At 36.3% G+C, this 17,416-nt stretch overlaps 1 protein-coding gene across 1 annotated transcript in view; it reads left to right on the top strand.

The window, feature by feature from the left end:
• LOC128066920 (uncharacterized) overlaps positions 1–10,529 on the top strand; it is a 28,217-nt gene extending 17,688 nt beyond the window's left edge. Inside the window, exons 4-8 of the mRNA XM_052660043.1 lie at positions 2,074–2,195; positions 4,035–4,145; positions 5,814–5,920; positions 8,842–8,932; positions 10,368–10,529. Of these exons, the coding sequence (XP_052516003.1) occupies positions 2,074–2,195; positions 4,035–4,145; positions 5,814–5,920; positions 8,842–8,932; positions 10,368–10,484 (548 nt within the window). The 3' untranslated portion in view covers positions 10,485–10,529. The remainder of the gene's footprint in view (positions 1–2,073; positions 2,196–4,034; positions 4,146–5,813; positions 5,921–8,841; positions 8,933–10,367) is intronic.
• The last annotated feature ends 6,887 nt before the right edge of the window (positions 10,530–17,416 follow it).

The raw sequence follows: 17,416 nt of genomic DNA, 5'->3' as shown, positions 1-17,416 counted from the left end.
TGTCTGTCCCTCAGATGCAACACCTGTGTTTCATATGGGAAACTAGACTGACTCCATGCCGCTAAGATGTAAACTCTTCTGTTACTATATCTTTTGTTCAAACTGGATTTGATTTTCTAGGGTATTACTTTAAACATGATATTTCAGTCTCCCTGCTAACCTAGATTTTGAGGCATTGCTTAGAGTGGGTGAGTCATAATGGGGTCATGTTACTGATCTTTAGTTCAGTTCAGTCGCTCAGTCGTGTCCGACTCTTTGCGACCCCATGAATCGCAGCACGCCAGGCCTCCCCGTCCATCACCAACTCCCGGAGTTCACTCAGACTCACGTCTATCGAGTCAGTGATGCCATCCAGCCATCTCACCCTCTGTCTCCTCCTGCCCCCAATCCCTCCCAGCATCACAGTCTTTTCCAATGAGTCAACTCTTCACATGAAGTGGCCAAAGTACTGGAGTTTCAGCTTTAGCATCATTCCTTCCAAAGAAATCCCAGGGCGGATCTCCTTCAGAGCGGACTGGTTGGATCTTCTTGCAGTCCAAGGGACTCTCCAGAGTCTTCTCCAACACCACAGTTCAAAAGCATCAATTCTTCAGCGCTCAGCCTTCTTCACAGTCCAACTCTCACATCCATACATGACCACTGGGAAAACCATAGCCTTGACTAGCCGGACCTTAGTCAGCAAAGTAATGTCTCTGCTTTTCAATATGCTATCTAGGTTGGATAATATTATTCTCAAAAGTTCACTGCTACCAAATTTGTAAAATGTGACTAATACAAATTTATAGTGCCTGTATTATAGTTGGGGATTAAACTACCCTGGTTTACTGCTTTAAGATTCTATTTCTAAATAGTGCTCATAATCGCCATTTGAAGTAGTGAAGTTCACAGAGTAGAAAAAGACTTAGACAAGAACAATAGAGGGAAAGTTAAAAAGTGAATTCTAACGATAATACCATATCAGATCTGATATACAGAAATTTATAGAAGAGCTATGTTCGACAAAGAAAAATTTGGAGATTAGGATGCATTTTTGCATAAAAATCGGATTATAAATAGTGACTGGGTGCCCAGACCAGCCCAGATAACTAGAGTGACTGTGAGAAAGCTGTCACCATGCGGGGTGAAAGGAGCTTGTCAGCTTTAAGACACTAATGATGACTGTAGCCTAGGGCAGGAGCACTAATGTGGCAAAGAGGGCATTGAGGACGAGGGGAGATAAGGACTGTGGTGCTCAATGCCCTTGTACCCCACCATCTCCAGTGTTACTTCTGAGGCCTAGTCACCCTTTTTTTTCTTCCCAGGGATTAGCCTGCTTGCTTCCATTTTATTTGCCACCATTCATTAGTTATGATCAAAGTTTCCTGACCGTTAGATTAAGTACTAGCACACAATAAAGAAAATCTTCGGGTTACCTCCATATCAGAAAAAACAGACTCAGGCTCTCCCAAGTATTTCATTACAGAAATAATGGAGTAAGAAAATGGGCTAGGAGGCTAGAAATTATAGCAATTAAACTAAAGGAAATAACAATTTAGGAGTGTCTTAACCTCCTCCCATACCACCCATCTCCGGCTCTCCAGACCACACTTGAGGTTGGCCAGGGTGCCACATTGTTCCACTCCAGAGACAGTCATTAATTTGGTAGTTTACAGTCTATGCAGCGAGAGGCGGCCGCTCTGTGATGGCTCTGGGGTAGAATGAGGAAAACAGGTGCTATGGGAGTTAGGAACCAGTCTCAGGGAAAAGCAGTTCATTGGGAGACGAGGAAGGGAAAGGCCTAGGACGCCCTAGAGGGTGGAAGAGAAAGAGATGAGAAACATGGGCGTAGGGACAGCCAGCTGAGTAACCGTTTTCTAGAGGCCTAAATGTCAGAGATTGCGTATTTGTTCTTGTGTCTCACAGCTCAGAGTGAATGAGTGCAAAGTTATCACAGTAATGTTTTCTAAATAACCTCTGAATGGCTTTCATCGATTAAGAAAAGCATGAAATATACTTTATAGGTGAAAGAATTAGAAGTAAAGAATGGCATTGTTAATCCTCAAGCAAAATTTAATGTTCGTTCTCATTCTCCAGGGTTTATTTCTCATTCCTTCTCTCTCATGGAATTGAAATTCATTTATCATCACGTACTCCCTGATCTGTCGGGAAAGGTCTTGGTTGACGTTGGCTCCAGGCTTGGCACCGTCCTTTATGGGGTAAAGTCCAACTTGTGGACGTAGTCAACGTTTGGAAATACTTTCTTCTACTAGCAACAGTTTTGCCTGCCACCATCTAAGGTGACAGCTTGGCTTTATTTATTAGAGTAATATGGTTAAAATAGTGTATTGAATTTGGACTTTTCAAAGGCCAGCTCTCTGATATCCTTTTCTGGTTTGTCTCCGTCACACTAGTGAAGGAATTTCAGCAAAACAGGAACAGATGGCCCTCATAACGCTTTGGTATTCTGTCACTCACTTACCGTGCTTCTAACTCCATTTTCTCTACTGTCATAAAATAGTATAGCACACTGAGCTTTGATAAGAGCTCTTATAAAACTGACAAATTTGCTCAACTAGGGAATTGCTTACAGCCATGAGCAAAACACTCCATACCCCTGGCATCAATATCCTCACCTGTAAGCGAGCAAGGCAAATGATATCATCTTGGACCCAGGACATACCGTGGTTTTCAGTGATCCAAAGTCTGAACGTAGATTTTTGTGTCTGAGATATCAGCTCAATGTGACTCTTAAAAAAATATTCAAATCATGAATATTTTTAATGTTCTTAAATGGTTTTATCAAAAAAACTGAAATGTGGTTTCTGGTTGTCATTAGCAGATGTGTTAAAACATGTGGCCAGCAGCAGTAGAAGTTCATGCCAGGAACAGGCTCTGTCCGTTCCCAGCATCACTGCCTGCTCTAAACAGAAACAATTAACCCTTTCATGCTTCATTTAGTTTTTAGCATTGACTTTTATCCTACACTTAGAAAAGACAGCCATGATATAAAGTACAGTTTATCTGCTGATTTTGCTTGGCGAACATTAGAAATTATGATCGTTTACCATATTTTGTCCACTTTTGTTTATTTTTTTATTTGTTGGAAACAAATAGAGCTAAATAATTGTGACTGTGCAAGTGTTTGGTAGTATCAATGGGTTTAAACATATGGTCATTTTTCTCTATAGAGGTCCCTGATTCAGTCAACAATATTTTTTTTTTTTTGAGTACGTGCATAAGCTTTGTTGAACATATTCTAAATATCTATGGTGAACTATAAATATAAATTGAGTTTACACATAGGTGTTAGTTGATGTAAAATGGTCTTCAAAATATGATTTGACCTCTCCTTCCAGATTGCTTTTGTTATTACAACCAAAAATAGATAGGTAATAATACATAGTCTGTTTTTGATGATCCTTGTTAACTGATGGCCAGTTATCTTTGATGGATTTACCGAACAGCAGGCTGGCTTCCATAAGCTAAACAGGACATACCTCCAGCCACCCACATCTTATGTCAGACTGTGCTGAGTGTCCATCATATTTCCGATAGGTTAACACCTTTCTTACTTTCCCCTGATGTAACATTCCAAGAAATTACAGAAATAGGGTATTAAAGAAAGAATCTATTTGCGATCACTTTCCTTATTTCCAACTCTGTTGAATGCAGCTTTATCGAGAAAATAAGAAATCAGTCCTTAAAAACATAATTACTTTTTAATTTTTATCCTTTTAGGAAGTTTAGCCTTTATTTGGAAAAAATGTATTCTTCTACAAATATACATAAAGGGAGGGCTTAAAATAGTAATATTTGATAAATAAGATAAAATTACTTTTAAATAATGGATATTAATAAACTACACTTGAGGTCTTGATGAGTAAGAGTCTAAGTTCTTAAAGTTATTTTATATAAATTATATAGTGTTATTTATCTTTACTTTTATTTTTAGTTTATTGAATTCTGTTTTAAAAGTTTGACTTTTAAAATTTCAAGTAGAAAGAAACCCACAACTAAAAGTTAATTCTTTTGTATCATGTGTCTTCATATTTTAGGGTTATCTTTACAGTTCAGCATCACAACTGTATGGAGTAGAACTGAATGGTGACTTTTGCCAGTTGCAGGAAATGGTCATAAAAAAGTATCAGTTCACTGACAGAATAAAGGTACTTTTTAAAATATTTACTCTGTTATCCATTGTGTAGCAAATTTAGCCAAGTTTCTTCTGCATTGGAGTTGGAAAATTTTTGAATCTATCCTTCATTGCTGTTGTATGGAAATAGATTGAGTTAATATTTTATAACTATAATGAAGATGAATTATTATCATTATGTTCCACTCACACTTTTCTCTTCCTCCCCAACTTTATTAGAAAGTAGAATTTTTTTCTTAGTTTTCTTCATGTAGTTTTATATATATATAGTTTTCTTCATATATAGTTTCGTTAGCAGCAATTTTAAATATCTTCATGTTGTCAGATGTGTATTTAATTAAACCCTGAATGTTGCAAGTAAGCAAAAAGATTAAGTAAAATGCTCACAGTTCTTTATCTTCTTTTATAAACTTGCAAGAGGAATTGTGGGTGCCACAGAGTAGCAGTTCCTGGGAGAAGGATGCCCTAAGTTGGGCTATGACAGAAATTTTCTGTTTGTTATAGGTAAGGGGAAAAATAACTGGAAAGGGGAAAGGAAGTTTTTTGGTTAATGCCATGATCCTTATCATTTCACTAGTGATCCTATACTTCTAATGGCAGTGCACAGAAGTACTGAGTATCTAAGGATCTCTGGTGTTCAGTTCAATCTAATATTCAAAGACATATCTTAGTAAGATTCAGAATCTAGCCTTCCCCTTTTTATAGAAGGAAAACTTTTCATTCTCTTCCTCCTTTCATCCTGCCTTTTTTTCTCTCTCTCATCTTATAAATTGAGAGGCAAGTGATCAAAGAGAATTCACTGTCCAATATTAAATTTATAGATTTTTCTCACTGTTCCATATTTAGTGAACAAAAACACACTGCTGTTACATAATAAATCACATGCAAAACAGGAATATCAATTTAATTAGAAATCAAGATTTAAACATTCTGAAAAACACCTCTGAATATTATTTATTTGTAAGACTAAGTGTTTTTTTGGAAAAAAAAAAACATCATATAATACAAAAAACTTTCTCTTCTTTTAAAATAAAAGTTAATTTGCTTTGCTCTTGAGCAAATAAATATTTCTTCTTGTTATCTTACCTATGTTCTACAAGACTTATTGATTATAGTCTAAGGTAATTTTTTGAAGTATATAATTTTCTAATAAATTGTTTTGTTTGCTTTCTTGGATAGGTAATATATTCAAGTAAATTTTGCATGAAGAGTCAGACAAGGCCAGTTAACATATTTGTATTAACATTTTACAAATTTACTTTTTAAACTTAGTCCCATTTGATTCTATGAATCAGGACAGATATTACTCCATTTTATTTATGAAGACAGTTGACTACTCAAATGTATAAACCTAGTTGATAATGCAGCCAGAATTTGAACCTAGGTCCTTTGACTCATAACTACGGATACAGTAGAAACAGCTCTGAATTGGGAGTGAAGAGAGTGTAATTATGACTATATAAACAAGTCTATCTAAAAAATAAGGTTTTCACAAGTTTATGGTTTTTATTAGACATTAAGTATCTTCCATAGGCAGTAGTATTAAATATACTGTACTCTCATTTTAAGAAGTATGAATCTCCCTTACTGCCTGTCTCACAATGTCATTGAATGAACAGCTATTTCTTAAGTGGTTATGTGATATGGTGTCCTTGTTCTCTTACATGAATTCATTCTTTAGGTGCTTCATGCAGACATTTGTACACAAGGTTCACTTCTGCAGAATGCTGATGTTATTATAATGAATAATGTCTTCGAATATTTTCTTGATAAGGCAGAACAGGCCAGGTACGTTATTTATTTATTTATTTTGGCATGGCCAGGCTTGTAGGACCTTCATTCCCCTACCACAGATTGAACATGGGGCCCTGGAGTGATATTAAACTTTTTAGAAATGACCTCAACTCTCAGAAGATTATATTAAAGAAAATGTGTTATGTCTAAGTGAAAATAAAAATAAACTTTGATTGTCTAACCTTGTAAAATATTACATCTGATTTTGAGGAGATAGAAAATGATGTCATGCAATGTATGGTAAAAACCACTACAATATTGTAAAGTAATTAGCCTCCAATTAAAATAAATTAATTAATTTTAAAAAAAAGAAACTGGTGTCATGACCCAAGCTTTTGCTTTGCAGTCAGGGATGCAAGAAGTTGTCAGTTCCCAGGGGGTCTTAAAATTTTTTTCTGCCTCAGTTTTCTTTTCTTTGAAAAAACACGTCCTTTGCTATCCTATCACAGAATGATAGGAATTAACTGCTGCCCATAAATGACTATAGAACAAAATATAAGAATATTCACCTAAAAAAAAATGACTAATTACCAAATTTTTAAAATGTTCTTAAGATAGTAATAGTCAGTTCCTAGACTTTATTCCACTATTTAAGCAATAGAAAAATTAGCAAATCTGTGATCAGTTTTTTTTGTTTGTTTCTTTTTTTTTAATTTTTGACCATACTACATTGCCTGTGGGATCTTAGTTCCCCAGGCAGGGATCTTACCCATGCTCTAGGCAGTGAAAGCATGGAGTCCTAACCACTAGACCACGGGGAGTTCCCTGTGACTTTTCTGACCTCTTATCAGGACTTATAGGCTCCTCTAATTAGAAAATTCTTACAGTCCAAGACACTGATTGTCTAGTCAGTTAGGCTTACTAACTTATTTATCATGACATATGTAACTCTAGATATAGGAAAGCACCTTTCCATATGTATGAAAGGGCATTACATTCGTGTTTGAATTAGTGCATCAGGGAGATTTCTGCTGCTTAGAAATAAAAAGGTGTATAATTATAGACCATAAACAGTTAATATGAAGTAGAATCTTGAATGACTAAACCTCTGTCTGCTGTCCCTTTACCTTCTCTCTCTCTCTCTCTCTCTCTCTCTCTCTCTCACACACACACACACACACACACACACACACACACACATATACATCTATTACTTCTAGGTTAAGATCAGTACAAAATTAGCAATGTAAATTGTTTATAAAGAAACTTGTTCAACAGAAAACTAATCATATCATCAAAGTGCAGACAGAAGAGGTGATGATTTTTTGTTCACAGGGTGAAGACCAGAAGCACAACATGAACAAAGTTTTTTTAATCATATTGTACTCTTTAAACTTAATTTCCAGTGGACAAAGTTTGTGTAGCTTTTTACCTTTTCAAGTTCATGACCAGTAGTCAAAACATTACATAATGGTTAGATAAAGAAATAATACCAATGTTATGAAAAGTTAAAAGAGAAAAGCACCTTAAACTCTTGGAAGATTCATAAAGAATGATTTTAAACGCTGAAAAATGACAGATATTACTGGTCGACTTGATACTGGAACTGCTGCATGCTTGTGCGATCTTGGAAGATTCATTTGCAAACTCTGCATGACTCACCAAATAGGTATTGACCCCATATGTTCAGTCACTTCTCCAAATTAGTCAAGTGCAATGAGTTTTAAATATAGATAATTAATTATCTTCATGAATGACAATACACGGGAGAAAGTTTAGGAGATAAAGCATCCTGATATTAGAGTCATTCTGACAGAACTGATCATTTACCTATATTATTATATATTGTAATAAGTAGAGTAAGTCTTAGTTTAAAAGGTACCTCTATGTATTTTTCCAGTAAGTAAAATCTATAAACTACTGCAATGACAACTTCTCAGAAGCAGCAAGTGCTGTTTTTAGAGCCATGCCAAATCATGCTAATATAATCAGCTTCTTCAGTCTTACTAAACAGACTTGAAAAAACATCATTTTTAGGGAACTGCATCAAAACAACAGACAGCTCTAGCCCAAGCACAGCAATAATTATTATCAAACATTGCTAGTTGGTTTTAGATCTAACCTGAGGAAAAGAACATTTATTATCATTTTGCCTAATAAGCTCCAGAATGTACTAAACCCAATAGCCATTGCTATAACTAAAGTAAATGCAAACAACATTGCTGCCCACCTGCCTCACTGCAGAGGGTGCACTTCCTTGCTTTGCTTGACCCCTGCTCCCCAATGGGGTGTGCTACCAAGACTCGTGCAGTGTAGAAATCCCATTCGTGTCTGCTAATCAAAACTGGTCAGATACTGCCCTCTGACACATACACATGGCCTGCCTGTCTGCTTTACACCTAGCTGATCACACTGAACGTCTCAGGTATCATATTGTCCACAAGGCTTTCCACTGACTATTTCTGACAGCCAAATAAAGTATGATTTCACTCCTAATGTTATTTTAAAAGATCTATATATTATATTCTTATTATTAGCCTTTGCTTGTTTTTGGCTTCTGTGGCTTTTCTCCATGACTCTTTCCCACCCACTCCCCTCAGCTCTGTTCCATTCTGTAGAAGGTTGACAGATCATAAAGAATTGAAGGGGCTTTAACCATGATCCAGCTTTGACATCTGTATCAGCTCTGAAAACTTTTTTGTGGCCTTATTCACAATTGCTTATATTAACCCTAATCCCCCATCTTGTTAAATCTCTCTCAGTATTGTAACTCCACGATTTTGCCAATATCCCTTCAGAAACTGAATTTGCCAATTACTAGTATGTTGCCGCAGGTCAGTTTCTGCAGGCTTAAGTTTTTGCCCATCTGGATCTCTAGATACCACCTATGCTGCATATTCTTTTTGTTATCCTCATTCAAAAAAAATATCCAGTATCTGGTAAAACCTAACATAGAAGTTTTTAATGTGTTATAGAGCCTGGGAATATATCTGCCATAATGTAAGGAAACAAGGGTCGTTATTAGTGACAGTGCCAGGTCTGGAAGATTCTCTCTCAGGTCTTCAGGTATGTAAGCTTCTTTCCCAGCATTTTTATTGTCAAAACTTTTCTCCTGCTTTTTTCTGATAGCTGTCACACTATTCTAGGAATGTTCACTCTGAACATAGTGACAACACTAGGAAGAGTAGCAAAACCTTATGGCTTAAGAACTGTTTTGTGGTTTGTTCACGTTCCTCCAGAGCTCTGAGAGCGTCATTCGGATCCTGATCTATATTCCTTTGCTTCTCCACCCAATTTTTCTAACTGTGGAGTTATAGTTTTAGGTTAACAAATGCTATTAAATATTTGTAAGAGGCTTAAAAACACCCACATCACAACTTTTTCTCCAGTAAATGGGCTGGAGGCCACATCCTGAACACAGTTTAGCTTCTAGGTCAGTTTGGAATCTTGCTCAAGCTGCTTTTGTATTCCTCAGATTCTCCATACAAAATAAGGTTGATACTTAATAATAAGATTCATCCCAATAAATTGACTCTTTTGTAAAGGTTAATTAATATGTGTAAAGCTCTTTGAGACCCCTCAATGAGATACTGTAGCATTTCTTAATACAAAATCATATTATTTTCTTTCATAGTGCTTTTGTTTCATATAACCCACTGCCAAATTTAAGTATCTTATTTCTTCCTTTAAGAAACTAAACAATCATGAATAATACCTTCTTTAAAAATTGTTGTCAGTCATCTAAATTACAGTCATGTTTATCATAACAGGAGAAACAATCCAAAAATACATGAAGACATGATGGTAATCTCCCCAGCTCCCTCCCCTTGAGGTCCCTACCCCATGAGTGGTGTGATTCTGCTATACTTTTCCATACTTATAAAAACACACCTTTAAAATACATGCTTTCCATTTTATGTTTATATGTATTGAAGTAATTCAGTGATTTTCACTTACCAAAGTAAATGTTTTTGAAAGAGTCCTTACATACGAATTCTTAAATAACATTATTGCTTTCCAATTTAATGAAACTTCTTTAAGTTAGGTATATCCATTGGTGGCTCCAGAATTTCTATGTCTTGGAGACCCAAGTTTGCAGTGTGACGAGAAGAGCCTGATGAAGGTTATAGAGGGAGATTAGCTCTTTTCATGCAACTTGTTAGCACCATCACTGTGTATATATGAAGTTTCTCTGTGTACTCCCACTGTTGTTTTAATCTTTTATTGTTTAAGCTAGTTTATTAAACTAGTTACATTAAAATAATTACTCTATTCTATATGTTCTTTATCCCTTCAAGTTCCCAAATCAAGGTAAATTAGTTAAGTCCCTGAATCTACAGGCCTGCCATTTACTATAACAAAGAATTGTTCATGTGGCACCGTGTAAAACTTAGTCCCTCTCATTGTAATATAAATCTGATTTCTTGAAATTGAAAACAGTAGGTTCATTCTGTTATTTTCATATGTGTTTATAATGTAAACAACTTTTTTTTTCCCTCAGGTTAATATACAGTTACCTCCTTGGGTTGAAGAGATACCTCTGAACTATGATGTATTCCCAGAAAAGGATATTGACAGAGAAGCTCTTGAACAAATACATTTATACAAGATTCTCTGAAACTAAAATAGTCCTGCCTTGGTGTAAAATAATTACAAAATAATTTAAAAGAAACAGAATTTCAGTATCCTAACACATATTATTTCCTGTGTGTTCCTTTCTAGTGTTTGTACATATGTTTGCATTTTTGTAAATAGTTGTATGTGTGTATATATATATATACACATTATCACACATTATCACAACTTTGTGTGATAATTATATTAAAATATTTATCTGGAAAAAAGGTTTCCCCTGGTTTCTTTGATTCTGTCAAAAATATAAACTTGTATCCTTTAGTCATCAACTCTGTATACCAAGTCCAGATATGACCAAAAAAAAAGATCAGAAGTAGTTTCTATCATGAAAGAGGGGGGAAGGGTAGGTAGAGATCTCATTTCTTAGATCTCTATTCTGTAAGATTCCTGTATCTGAGGAGACTAGCACAAAGACTAAAATAAAAAATTGCAGTTGCTAGGAAAAAGCAAAACTAGAAAGGTAAACTCTAAAATATAAATTGAGGTTATTTCTGTGGTAGAACAATTACTGGTAATTTATTGCTTTTTCTGTGCTTTTCTGGATTTTCCATTTTTTACTAAAATGACTCTACTTCTTTTGAAATCAGGAAAAGCAAAACTTTAAAAACAAGAATACAATGAAACATCAAAACTTGAACACTTACTAATTCTAGTAATTTATATTTAGCATTGCATATAAGTTACTTTTTTATACTAAACTAATCCACAGTTTGGAGTTGCAGATCCTTTTGGAGATCTATCTTTTGAAAGGGATTTATCTAATATACTTTTTGTCATCACTTGCTTATGAAAAATTTGCAGTGGCAGTCAACTGAAACTTTTAAAAGAAAATTATAGGCCAATAACCAAACAAAATGCTAAAATAAAAAAATGAGAGTTTAGAACTTTACTATTGATATTAATAAGTTTAATATTTGGGACCTGGTATAATATTAAATTTCAGAATAAATGCTGGATTTCCAGTAATATCTTGTTCATTTCCAATAATTTATTATTTAATGCTAACCTATTAAACACTTATCATGCTAGTCATCTAAAAAGAAATCACTATAAACTTCTAGCATCTTTGAGTAACAATTGATGGATGTTTCCAGCAGGCTATGCAGATTTTCTGAGATTAAAGTATTTTAAAATAGCTGGAAGCTGTAATTTATGTGATTGTTTTATATATGATTAAATATATCTAATTGGTTTATTATAGTAACTAGCAAATAGAGCATTACATAAGAGTCAATAATCATTCATGAAAAAAAATGAGTTTATTTGTAATATGACACATAATTATAAACATAACCCTTAATTGAATTTCACTTTATGCTGTGCCTGTTCTTAAGAAACTGGTCGCCAAATTCTGAATCCTATCTGCCTAATGTTCATTCAGCTGCTCCTCAGAAGCGTGACCCTCTAATGCTGTGGCCCTGGGTGAATGGGAGAATGCCCATTCCAAAAGGCCCTGACAGGACGGAAAGAGCGATAGCAACACTGGATCATGGTGGGCAAGTCTGTAAACCTAGTTTCAAATCATTCACCCCTCATCTGTAAAATAAAAAGTCTTCAGCTGTTGTTAGTGGAATACAGTCAAGAGTAAAGATTATAGATGGTTTCCATAGATATGTGATTTAAATTACAGAAAAAATGGATGGTTGTTTAAATACTGTTGTCACAGCTATGATTTTAGATGTTAAACTATGGATCTTTAAGTTGATGCAGCAGAAAAAAAGATGTAAATGGTCTAACATTGGAAAGTATCTTCTGTGTGATATGTATATGCTTAACACATTTTTAAATGAATGCTTGAGGCAAGTATTAGAACTATAAGATACTGAAGAGACATGTAAGTGAAATTATTTAATCTTTAAATGTCTTACTTATTTGTCTGGAGCTGATTATTGTATATGCAGAAACATAGAGGATAATATTATAGTGTGACTATAGTCCAGAATGGGACTGCATGCATCTGGCAAAGTGAATGCATGCCAGATCCAAAGGGGCATGGTATGCCAAGGAGATCCCATCTTAGAGTGAGCCATTCAAAGTTTTTGAGCAGCATACAGATATGGTCAGAATTAAACTATAGAAACATGATTCTGTAGACATTATGATTAAAAACAACAGGCAATGGGACTTCCCTTGTGGCCCAGTGGTTAAAAATCCACCTTGAGGTTCCCTGGTGACTCAGTGGTAAAGAATCCACCCGCCAATGCAGAGGACTTGTGTTTGATCCATGGGTCATGGGTCAGGAGGATCCCACATGCCTTGGAGCAATGAAGCCTGTGTGCCACAACTAATGAGCCTGTGCTCCAGAGCCTGGGAGCTGCTGTACTGAAGCCTAAAAGCCCTAGAGGCCATGCTCTGCAACAAGAGAACCCACTGCAGTGAGAAACCTGCACAATGCAACTAGAGAGTAGCCCTCGCTTGCCACAGCTAGAGAAAAGCCTGGGTGGCAACAAAGACCCAGGATAGCCAAAAATAAAAATAAAAATTTTTTAAATTTCCATAAAAAATAGGAATCGGCTTTGCAATGCAGGGGATGTGGGTTCAATCCCTGGTTGGGGAACTAAAATCCCACATGTCACAGCTGCTGAACCTGCACACTCTGGACCCTGCATGGCACAGCTAGAGAGTCCATGAGCTGCAATGAGAGATCCCACATGACCCAATAGAGATCTCACATACTGCAACTAAGAAACAAAACAGCCAAATAAATATTTTTTTTTAAGTGGGCAAAAGGATACTCTTTTCAGAAAGCCATTTGGTGGTCCAGTGGATCCAGTAAGAATGAACTAAGACAGCATCTCTGGATGGAGGGAAAGGAATCAGATATTTAGGAGGCTTTCGCACTTTGTTGGGGGAGTACACAAACCTAGAGTGAATAGAATTTTTAAAATTACATTTCTTAAGATACACAGGGCTTCCCTGGTGGCTCAGACGATAAAGAATCTGCCTGCAATGCCAGAGACCTGGGTTCGATCTCTGGGTTGGAAAGATTGCCTGGAGAAGGGATAGGCTACCCACTCCAGTATTCTGGCCTGGAGAATTTCATGGACAGAGGAGCCTGGCAGGCAACAATCCATGAGGTTGCAAAGAGTCAGTAAGAAAATCAATGAGGCTGTATAGCAAATTTATTAAGTCAAGAGACAATAGCAAGAAATCTAATGAATGGAATCTCATACTATCAGCATAATAGTTAAATACTAAGATAAGGTAAAAAAAAAAAAAAGAATGCTGGGAAGCAAAACTTGTAGACAATAGCTTGAAAAGAAACCTACCAAGAGTGAGAAACACACACACAAGATAAAGTTATTAGCATTGAAGAGAAAGAAGCATAAGATTGGTTGAAGCGTAAGATTTCAGGCATTTTTCATATAAATAAATAAAAACCTAGCGAGAAACACGAAGACAAAACAAACACCCTTAAGGGCTTCTCTGGGGATGTGCTAGAATGGTAAAAGATCTCTGCTTTTAAGAACTCATTTCCTGGATGCAATATTAATTAAACAAGGCTTGGAGCTTGAGCTGCTGTTAACTTCCCAAGACTTGTCTAGATGCCTTAAGCAACTCAACCATTTTAGGCTGCAGTTTATTCACTTGTAAAATAAGTTAATTAATGTTTCTGGTCCATGAGTTTCAGAGGAGTATTATGTACATTAACTGAATGATAAACATCTTGAAATACACATATGAAAAAGCACATGAATTGACTTTAGTCTTTTTATCTAAAGAAGCATCCCAAGAAAATTGATAGATATAATAATCATAATTGTATCAGGCAGTTGTATCAATGCTCCATTTCTAAGAACATCGAATTTCAAGTTATTTGTCAACAACGATGATCATCTTGTTAAATTGTCTAAAACTTAATTAACTTTCTCAAATTTCTGCTTTCTTTGAGGAAGATGAGAATAAGGAACATATTCCCAAACTAAGCTCCGAGGAATAAATTCAATATGGATTACTAAAAATGTAATCCTTTCGACTAAGAAGAAACAAATGTATGAAAACCTCACCTAAATCTAATGGACGGAAAGTATCACAAGTTAAGGAATCAATTCCTAACTAGGCTCTATTAAGACACTTCCAAACTTACCTAAATCAAAGACAGATTCCCAGACTGGAAAGGTGATATATATTTAAATCCTGAGCCCTCAAGGAACATTTTCAGGCAAACAGAAAAACCCTAAAATTTACTGACACATATTTTATATCTAACACTTTACCTATTGATCCTGTTAACAACCCAATGGCATAAGACCTATTATTCTCATTTAATGAGACTTTCTGTAAATGTGGCTCAGCAGTGAAGAATCTGCCTGCAATGCAAGAGATGTGGGTTGGATCCCTGGGTTGGGAAGATCCCCTGGAAAAAGAAATGGTGACCCACTCCAATATTCTTGCCTGGGGAATCCCATGGACAGAGGAGCCTGGTGGGCTACTGTCTGCAGGGTCGTAACAGTGGTAGACATGACTGAGCAACTGAACAACAAACAGCAGATGAGTAAACAGTTTTAGTGAAGGTAAGAAACTTTCCCAAAGTCGTTCAACTAGTAAATCGCAGGGGCAAGATTCAACCCTGTTTTCTATCAACTCCGAAACGTATGCCCTTCTGCTATGCTCCCTCTATATTTTACATTTCATCAATTCAGTTCAGTTCAGTCGCTCAGTCGTGTCCGACTCTTTGCGACCCCATGAATCGCAGCACACCAGGCCTCCCTGTCCATCCCCAACTCCCGGAGTTCACTCAGACTCACGTCCATCAAGTCAGTGATGCCATCCAGCCATCTCATCCTCTGTCGTCCCCTTCTCCTCCTGCTCCCAATCCCTCCCAGCATCAGAGTTTTTTCCGGTGAGTCAACTCTTCTCATGAGGTGGCCAAAGTACTGGAGTTTCAGCTTCAGCATCATTCCTTCCAAAGAAATCCCAGGGCTGATCTTCAGAATGGACTGGTTGGATCTCTTTGCAGTCCAAGAGACTCTCAAGAGTCTTCTCCAACACCACAGTTCAAAAGCATCAATTCTTTGGCACTCAGCCTTCTTCACAGTCCAAATCTCACATCCATACATGACCACAGGAAAAATCATAGCCTTGACTAGATGGACCTTAGTCGGCAAAGTAATGTCTCTGCTTTTGAATATGCTATCTAGGTTGGTCATAACTTTTCTTCCAAGGAGTAAGCGTCTTTTAATTTCATGGCTGCAATCACCATCTGCCGTGATTTTGGAGCCCAAATAGTCTAATATTAATGGCAAAATCAACAGAGTCTAGTGGAGAGAAGCTTCTTCATTTTTCCCTTTGGATTCCTCATGAATGTGAGAGTTGCTTGAGTAATTGTCAAATATATGAGCTATAGCTGTGATGTGTCGATTTGTTGGGTGTTTAATCCAAGAGGAAAAATGACAACTAGGTCATAGTTTGAATTTTGTGGCTTTTGAATAAAAGAAAAGCTTTAGTAGTATGGCTTTAATATTTTTGTTGGTATTGCCTGATACTATGAATACAACATCCTAAATGATCATTTTTAATGTGATTCTATTTTCACACAGAAAGTTACTTAAGTAGAAAGTAGATTCAGTTTCTTCCTTTTTCCCTCCATTTACTAAATTGTACATACATTATAAAATAATACCTGAACTTTTCAAAAACAACTGAAAACATGGAAAATATGCCACAATTTTGGCTTATAAGCAAAGAGGGCAACAAGCAGAGAGAGATTTACTTAAAACAATGACTCAGTTTTTGGACTTCAGTTTTGTTTATTTTTCCTTGCCAAGCAGACATCATTATTTAGGTCAAACTGTAAGGTGCAAATAACATGAACCATTCTTTCTGATGGAAGATGAAGGGTTCAGAGAAGCATAGACTTTTAGAGTTAGAGGACACCCTAAGATAAACTAGTCTAACTCCATTTTCTTAGAGAAAGAAAAATTATATCTGGAGCTTCTTTGCAAAGTGGGAAACAGGAACTTCCTTAAAATACATCTGTATTCTGGCAACATGAGACCCACAATTTATAGCATAAAATGAAACTTGAAAAGTAGGTTATTGTTAAGACATTGGAAGCTTTCTGTATTGCTGGTAGGAATATAAAATGGTGTAGATGCTTTGTAAAAGTTTTGGTAGTTCCTCAAAATGTTACCGTAATTCCACTCCTAGATACATACCCAAGAGAAAGGGAAATACACATCCAACACAAAAACTTGTACTATGAACAAATATTCACAGAACATTATTTATGACATCCAAAAAGTAGGGTTGTTGTTAGCCTGTAGCATGTCCCTGTGATTTCCCAGGCAAGAATACTGGAGTGGGTCGCCATTTCCTTCTCCAGGGGATCTTCCCAACCCAGGGATCAAACTCACATCTCCTGCCTTGGCAGGCAGATTCTTTATAATTGAACCACCAAGTAAGTCCAAAAAGTAGGGTACAGGCAAAAAATATCCATCAACTGATTAATGGAGCTGATTTATTCAGAATAAAAAGAAATGAAATATTCATACATGCTACAACATGGATGAATCTTCAAAACATGCTAAGTGAAAGAAGTGAAATTGCTCAGTCATGTCTGACTCTTTGCAACCCCATGGACAGTAGCCTGCACCAGGCTCCGCCATCCATGGGATTTTCTAGGCAAAAGTACTGGAGTGGGTTGCCATTTCCTTCTCCAGGGAAAGAAGCCAGTCACAAAAAGTTGAGGTATGATTCTATTTATGTGAGTGTTCAGATCAAGCAAATCTATAGGGACAGAAAGTACATGTGTTATTGTTTAGGGCTGAGAGTGGGGCAGGGGGAGGAAGGGAAGTGACTACCAACAGGTAAGTTTCTTTCGAGGATAAAAATAGTCTAGAATTAGATCCCAGGGACAGTTGTGCAACTCTGTGACTGTACTAAGAACTGTTGCTGTACACTTTAAATGGTTAA

This window comes from Budorcas taxicolor, chromosome 21, assembly GCF_023091745.1.
Source record: "Budorcas taxicolor isolate Tak-1 chromosome 21, Takin1.1, whole genome shotgun sequence".
NCBI classification, from domain to species: Eukaryota; Metazoa; Chordata; class Mammalia; order Artiodactyla; family Bovidae; genus Budorcas; species Budorcas taxicolor.
Note: the sequence above shows the minus strand (reverse complement) of the source record. Positions and strands in the feature narration are given on the sequence as shown.